The 8,575-nt window shown below is 37.5% G+C and overlaps 1 protein-coding gene across 17 annotated transcripts in view; it reads left to right on the forward strand.

Annotated features, from left to right (window-relative positions):
- The window catches only part of mical3a (microtubule associated monooxygenase, calponin and LIM domain containing 3a), a 98,082-nt gene extending 89,775 nt beyond the window's left edge, over positions 1-8,307 (forward strand). For all 17 annotated transcript variants that reach the window (XM_084124390.1, XM_084124378.1, XM_084124387.1 and 14 more), the window contains 3 exons: positions 2,196-2,295; positions 3,615-3,688; positions 6,477-8,307. In XM_084124390.1, the coding sequence (XP_083980516.1) occupies positions 2,196-2,295; positions 3,615-3,688; positions 6,477-6,661 (359 nt within the window). In that variant the 3' untranslated portion in view covers positions 6,662-8,307. The remainder of the gene's footprint in view (positions 1-2,195; positions 2,296-3,614; positions 3,689-6,476) is intronic.
- The last annotated feature ends 268 nt before the right edge of the window (positions 8,308-8,575 follow it).

Raw genomic sequence — 8,575 nt, forward strand, 5'->3', positions numbered from 1 at the left:
GCATCCAGGTTTACCATGCGATGGCTCATCTCAGTGCTTGGCTTCACTTGTGTGTTTATGTGTGTGTAGGGATGGGAGACAGGGTATTCATAGACATCTGGGACTACTAGCATGGGCTGACATGCACAGTTGTTCCCATATACAGTCGGTGACAGTATTCTGCATTGATCATGGACTTCAGCGCATACCATGAGGCTTTTTTTGTACCTCATGCAGTCTAACGTCTAAATGCAGTGCATGTAAAGAATATTCATGAGCCTGACCCAGAGCACTTTTTAAAGGAATGTTCCAGGTTCAATACAAGCTTAATTGGCAGCCTTTTGCTGCATAATGCCTATTACCACCTTTTTTGTTTTCATAACATGCAGAAATTGTGGTTGTGGTAAGTCACTTAGAAATGGAAATAAATGTGACAATGAAATTAACTTTGAAATGCACACTGTTTCAAAGCCATAAGTGTGATACTAACCATTTTTGTGTAGAATATATCCCAGTATAATACAGTATGTGATGAATAACTTTTTATATAGAGAAAAATCTAACTTTAGTCAGCCTCATTTATATATAAAACTTAAATAATATTATTCAGGATCCTTTGGGCCCTATTTTAACGATCTGAAACGCAAGTATCAAACGCGAAACGCAAGTAACTTTGTGGGCGGATCTTGGGCGCTGTTGCTAACGGCGGGATAAATGACTCTTGCGCCCGACGCAAATCTAAAATGGGTTGGTCTGAAGATTGGGTTGGTCTAAAATGGGTTGGTCATCTCACATTCCCTTTAAAAGCAGGCGCGCTTGTTCCATGACGGATTGCTATTATAATGGCGGATTTACCAGGCGCGCGCCAGGAGCGGTTCACAGCCGAGGAGACCGACTTTTTTGTCAGAGTCGTAAATGACAGAGAAGTGACATTGTATGGGGATGGGAGAAACCCACCCACATTAGCTTCGGTTAAACAGGCGTATAATAATTTGGGTAAATGTGCAAGCTAGATTTATGCATATTTTTTCACATCTTCATGGACACCACAATGATTTCCCTCGTGTGGTAATATTTTTCCTTGTAATTATGTATGGTTTGCAAAAATGGCAACTGCTGCGTCTGTGTGTAGATGAGAAAAGCAAAGTGTATGCGTGTTGTGCACACGCTACATTATGGCCAAGCATGCGCCCTTAAAATAGCATCTGAATAACGTGCCACTGACTTTAGACTAGGTTTTTCCTGGTCTGTGGCGGAATTGTTTTCTGAAACTGCAAAATAGCACCAGGGAACGTTTGCGCCGGAACACGCCTCCTCTTTTCGCTGAACCGCCCCCCGGAGCGCAAGTTCATTCACTAATTTACCGACGTGCATCTGTGGAGGGAAAAGTCCGCTGTGCGTCGGGTGCAAAATAGGAATGAAACATGCGTCGGTGTACAAAGTCAATTGCGCTGGGTGCAAGATAGGGCCCTTTGAGTATAATGCAATCCTTGAAAATAAAAAATAAGTGTCTTAACTGTCACTGGATGGATGGATAGATAGATGTAGCATAATTCTTTAACAAAGATACATGTCTTCTTTTACTGTTGGCTAATGTGAAATTTGAAATAAGAGTCAAAATTATTTAGATAGATAGATAGATAATTTTGCCACCAACTCTTTGTTCCAAACTTGTATTAAAACTGGGACATTTCTTTATGATATGCCATATTTATTGCCCTGATATTGGGCTAAAATGGTGTAAAATTGGATGACTTTTGGAGAAAACCTCCTTGGAGCAAGCTATGGACCCAGAAAGGTACAGTTAAGATGAATTTAGAGGTTCACTCTTTTTGACATATACCTGTGACATTGCCTTATATTATTGGGTAGCTTTCACACTTTAAAAAGATATTCCTGGAAAAAAAAAAGGTTTTAAAGTTTAAAGCAATATCCACTGCCTTGAAAAAGACCAAATGCCTCAGAAGTCCAGTCTGATCAGCATTGATCATGAAATGCTGTCCAATCAGAAGCCGCACCTCCACGCCATCCTCTGTGAACCCCGGCAGCCTCGACCTCATCATGGTCTTCCACATTCCCACCCTATTCTTGCCCTGACAAAGACATCCTGGCTTGGCTGTCATCGCATTTGCTGTGTGGGTGTCTGTGTCAGGTCTGTGTGCCAGTGGGTAGTTAACTGCCAGGTTCCTCATGCTTCTCCAATGTGCTTCTTGCAGGAATGGGTAAAAAGGACGATCCAAAGCTGATGCAGGAATGGTTTAAACTGGTCCAGGAGAAGAATGCCTTGGTGCGCTATGAATCGGAGCTGATGATATTGTGAGTAGACACTCAGATTAAGCTTCAGTCCTGTTGCTTATGTTTCATGCAGACCTCTGTAGATGGCACACGTTAATGCTCAAGTCGGAGCCACATTAAAAATGTTTTTCGAACCATGTAAAAATGTTACTGTATAAAATATATTAGAGCTTGTGTTTATAAAAAAAAATAAAAAATACAATATAAAAATAAAAACATGTATGTTAATGAATGGAAATCTTATTGTTTTCAAATGTAAAATGAGCATATTCAAGTTTATTGTCTAGAGTCTGGATGTTTTTATTCATTGTACAAAAGGAATAAATACCTTTCTAAACAAGAACAACTGATGATCTCTAACAGGCAGATATGCTGTAGGGAACGGCATGGTGCTAAAAGATTTTGCCAGATGCTTTTATTATATTCTGTTTTGTTCTATTTACATTTGTGTGAATACAAGGTGCAATTACATGGTGACAGTGCCTCGAATGCAATCAACTGTGCATGTGTTTGTAAAGATGAGCACCAAATGGTCCATACATTCAGGAAAAAGAACAGTTTAGTCAACAAAACCCAAATTACAAAGGGACCGTTTCATCAAGAAAAAAAACTGTTTGTTGGTTCTCAATGAGAAGAGGGTCTTAATAGTTTAGCAGTTTTAGGCTGTATTGCATTAGTCACTGGTCAGTATTGTATGCATATATATGTATGTATGTAATTGTGCATGCTTTTTTCTACTATTTCTACATTTGTATTTTTCTAAATGTAGAAATGCTCATTTCAGTTAATCATTGATACGCTAATAATTTAAAAACTCGGTTAAATGTAATTTTTAGCAAATCTCAGAATGAATTTTTTTTTCTATTTTATTCTGTGCACTATAATTTGTGATGCCTGATTTCATTTGTAGCATTTAAATTGTTTGATTTAAAATTGATAAATTACTTTTAATTTATTTAGACAAACTAGCATACAATTTTAGAATGGACAATTTAGCAACCATAATATGAATATAATTACTGGCCAGTATTTTAATAACAGTGTAAGAAGTTTAATACCAGAAACAACTCATCGTCCAGATAAAAGAAGATTTTAACTTTCGCATGTTCTTCTCAAAGTACTCTGCTTAAAGGCGCATCTGCTCATCTAAAACCTTGTGTTTGTGTGGATATTATGGTGCTTTAACGGCAGATGGTTTCTTGATGTCCATGTGGGGCATCAAAGAATCCAATATCTTTGAACATCAAAGATTTTTCAAAGTACATTATAAAAACTCTATAGCTGAACAGTCATTTGCCCTCTTCTCCCATTTAATTCTACTCCATCCTTTCTCTCTGCAGTGCTCGTGAGCTGGAGTTGGAAGACAGACAGAGTCGACTGCAACAGGAACTACGAGAACGCATGGCAGTAGATGGTAATTTGCTCTCCAGTAACAAAATGATATGCATTACACAGCCCTGCATCTTGAAGAAATATTTCTGATGACTTGCAAAAAAGGCCTAAAATTACCTAATTTGACAATGTGGACATCTTATCAAATGTCAAAAGTTTGACAAAAAGAAATATTCAAAACGTATCATTTAACTTAAAATCTGCAAAGGAGTGGAAAAATATGTTCAACTACGCCATTTCACAAAATCTTTCATTTTCTGTTTGGATGTAGTAAAACACCCACAGATATAGCAGAAAGCATCTGATCATGTTTGCATTTTCTTCTGTTACTGGCCAGAATCTGGATAAGGCATACAATGTAATTTATGTGAAAATCAGCTGAGTATTGAACAAATAGTTGTAACCTGGCTTAGAGGAAGATGGGAATCATGTGTTTGTGGCAGTTCTTCTGGTGATTATGGGATGATATAAGACTTGTCCACTTTAAGGCCCCGAAATTCTCATGGCAAAGTTCTTTTTCGTTCTTCGTTTTGGGGTAAAACGAAGTTCGAAATACGTGAGCAGCGATATACTGTTATCGAACATCTGACGCCGCCCACACTGCTGAGAGTGACGGTTAGATATAACAAAATAAACACACAACAAATTTTTTTTAAATAAAGCTTAAGAAAAGCATCTGATCATATCAATGTGAATGTTTGCACGAGCTCTGCAATTCAGCACTCTAGTAAAGTCACGTCACGTGTATGTATATATATATATATATAGCACTTTATACAATAGATTGCTTAAAATCAAGCAGCTTTAACCATATTAAACATTAAAAACAGTGTCAGTGTCGTTTCATCAGAAGTACAACTTTCATTTTCTACTCTAAAGCAGCTCCTCCAGTGTGTTCATGTTTTCACTCACGGACGTCTGATCGCAACAGACTCTTGAGGAGAAATTAACTGGAAAAGATTTCCATGTGAAAGAAGGCGAAGCCTCCGCGCACACCTACCTATTACGTAATCATAGAACAAAGGTGTTTACCAGCCGAAGCGAACTTTTCCGGAAAGTTCCGGAAAAGGTTAGTTTTGGCCTGATTGTGTTAGAAATTACGTCCCATCAGTTCGTTTTTCGATTTCGCTTGAAGTATATCGGGGCCTTTACAAATGGTTGTTGAAAATAGCAATGCTATATGCACATATTTGTAAAAATTAGGGCTGTCAATCGATTAAATTTTTTAATCGCGATTAATCGCATGATTGTCATGAGTTAACTCGCGATTAATCGCATTTAATCGCACATTTTTTATTTGTTCTAAATATACCTTAAATTAATACTTTTCAAGTTTGTAATACTCTAATCAACGTGGGCATGGATAAATATAGATGCTTTATGCAAATGTATGTTTATTATTGAAACCATAGTCAGCATGAAGACGAGACATGTTTCAAAGGTCATAGATGTTTTTCAAAGAACTTGTTCATGTCTATTAGACACATGTAGAAAGAACAAAGAAATACCAGGTTCCCATTACTTCTCTTTGAATGTTTAGATTTTTGCATGACAGGGCAGCTCTTCTGAAAATGCTAAATGTACATTTAGCATTTATTATTACATTGTAGTTTGTCTCTCTCTGTGCCCATTTTGATGAAGCTAAATTTCTCAATAAATTCTCAATAAAACGTATATTTTACTGTTTCTGTTGTCAAACAACGGAATGAATATGAAATGGTGACTGAAACGCGACCAAATAAACATAACCAGCTCTCCCTTCCAAGACGTTAATCTGCACAAAAATTCTGATAATCGAGCCGTCGTCTGGTGAAATCAAATACACATAAGATAAAGACAATATCCGTGCTCTGATTTCGGCTATATTTGTAAAATTAGAGAAGCAACATAATATCTGTGTTTAACTGAATTAAAGCGCTGCTCCTCCGCGTGAGACGCAGAGAGAGAGAGAGAGAGAGAGAGAGAGAGAGGCGCGCACGCGTGCTGAGAGAGCAGTACCGGCGGTACCGGTGTATTCTCAGAAACTAAATAAGGTTTGGGCGCTTTGTTGAAGGAAAAAAAATCGCTAAAGGGGTCTGCAATGTCGCTAAGTTGCCAACACTGTGTATCTCCATCTCTCCAACTAGGGGTTGGGTCACGGGTCAAACAGAAAATACGCGCTGCGTTAATCGTCCGTTAAAAAAATTAGTGCCGTTAATATGATTTTGCGTTAACGCGTTATTAACGCGCTAACTTTGACAGCCCTAGTAAAAATGTGTGACGTACTAGAGCAAAACAGACTATTTTTGGAATCAGCACATAGGGCCCTTTAAAATCTGTTTTATTTTTTCCCAAATTCCGTTTTATTTTTTCCCAAATTCCGTTTTTTCCGTTTTAATTTTTGGGAATTCAGTTTTTTTTTTTTTTTTTACCTTTACTGTTATTTTAGTCGTAAAAAGAGTGCTTTTAATTTTGTATTTTTGCGCTTCCAGTCAACGGAATGTTGACAAAACTTACAAATGACGGGAGGGGTTGTGTCGCCCAGATTTGCTTCCCCCGGTCTACATTTTCCTCAGACATACGTTTTTCTCCGACATACGTTTTTCTCCCACGCAAAAACAGAATTTTATTGCAAATATGTAAACTTCCGCGAAATTCCACGTTAATTTGCCAATTCCGCGATTCCGTCCGCGATTCCGTGATCGTGGAAATTATAGGGCCCTAAGCACACCAAAGTTAGTTAGTAACAAGTATTGAATTTCATTCAGCAAATTTGATGTAGTGTGGTGTTATTTTTAAATGAACTTAAATCAGTGTTTCACCCTCTACAGACCATCTGAAGACCGAGGAAGAGCTGGCGGAGGAGAAGCAGATTCTGAATGAGATGTTAGAGGTCGTCGAGCAAAGAGATTCTCTGGTGGCCCTGTTGGAGGAGCAGAGACTTAGGGAGAAAGAGGAGGATAAAGACCTGGAGTCGGTGATGCTCTCCAAGGGATTCGGCCTCAACTGGGCTTAGCATAACAACGATGACATGGTCCTGACCGCCAGCGTTTCCTGGTTCCACCGCAGGGAATGTAAAAAATTGCAGAAAGATTTGGTCTGTCTCCCACCTCGTTCTTTTGGGCATGTCAACACAACGTTTACAAATCCACTCACGAGCACGATAATGATGTTTACGAGTTCTCCTGGCACGACTCAGGGCGTTTTGTCCCTCGGCAGCCAAGGCATTGGTTCCATCCAAGACGTTCTCTCAGTCAGAAAGAGAGAATGGATCAATTTGGGGAATTATTATTATTTTTTGGTCTTGAAAGGTGACATATCAATCCTGCTGATGTTGAGGAAGTCTGAGACTAATGATCCTACATAAAGCCAGTCTTGTTTTTCCCAGAATGTCTGGTCAATCAACTGTTACGTTTTCAGCGACGACAGGTGTTTGGACTTGATTTCCTATAATGCATTTTCTATCTTGACTACTGACTGAAAAAGTTCAGCTGTTTCTTTGCAATCGCACTCCTCTCCTGTTTAATATAACGCACTATAAGCATCAGACCTCCATTCAACAGATGAATGAAGTCTTGTGTTGTTCACAGATAAGCATGTGATGGACTTCTGTAATTGTCACAGAACACCCTCAGCGACCGGCACATGTTGTGTTTGTAGCATTGACAATTGTAAAATTTTCAAATTCGTCAGTAGCCACCTGATATTATAGATATTGGTGTACGCTAGGAGTGAAACGTTCTTTGTTACATACTTCGCTGATGTTGGTTTCCATTTGTCTTGAGTGGTGTTACCACACATATATCCTAAAAACAGTTTACAATCATTTACCATCCATGAATATCTGATACTTGTACTATAGTTTACATAAAGCAGTGGAATATATTAGTATATAAACTTCCTCAGTGCAGATAGTTCATAAGAACACATATACACAATATACATTGACATACAATCAAATGCATTATGCATTTTGTTGGTTGGTCAGTGGTTTCAGGAACAGTTAACAGTTAAGCTTTTCTGACTTTATTTAGTATCAAATCAGATTGAGATTGTGCCCATATTCACATTTAATTATCTGGCACCAAGGTTTGGTGTTGTATTTTTCACTTTCTCCAGGTTTGGAGCAAACATGCCTTTTTTAACTTGTCATGCAACGGCTCCTCACATCCACAGAGTTTACTTATGTTTGCAGAGTGTTTTATTTATAGTTGTCTTTGTAAAAATTTTATATCACATGAAAACGTTTCAGCACTGCTGACCGACACCAGTGCTGATTAACTGCAGGAGCTTGTAGTCATGCTTGATTTGGAACAGGAAACATCGATATTGCAAATGAAAATGCCTTTTTTTTTTCTAAGTGTACATTTCATTTTAGTCACTGTTAAGCTGTATAGATGGGCACAGATTTTTTTTTTTTTTGACTTGTGAGTACAGATAACTGTGAATGAAAACACGTGGTCAACGATAGTTATTTAGACTGTAAAATGTTTGACAGATTTTATGGTATTTATTAACGTGTGAAAAATGTATTATATGTAAAGTAAATCAATCCTAATTTTTAAAAAATATGTTGGGTCTTAAATGCTTTATGTTGCTAATTTGCATATAGAGTGTTGAATGTATGCAGAGGCAATAAACAATGCAGTTGTTAAAAATGAAGACTGTTTGCATATTATTTCAGATTTTTTTTCCTCATCTGTTTACATTATGAATTGATTTATTATTATTTCTTGCATATATTTGCATAGTTAATTATTGTGGTCTTTTTTTCTTTCATCCTATTTATCCATCTACAATGTTGGCCTGTGTTTGACTTAAAACTTTACATTCATTAATTTACTACTTTACAAGTACTGGAATTTGCTTTAGGATTAGCAAATCCTCTATGCAAATCTTTTAAAATGCATTAAGCAATTATCTTCAGATT

This window comes from Abramis brama (genome assembly GCF_963993115.1).
Source record: "Abramis brama genome assembly, chromosome: 9".
In the NCBI taxonomy this organism is placed as follows: domain Eukaryota; kingdom Metazoa; phylum Chordata; class Actinopteri; order Cypriniformes; family Leuciscidae; genus Abramis; species Abramis brama.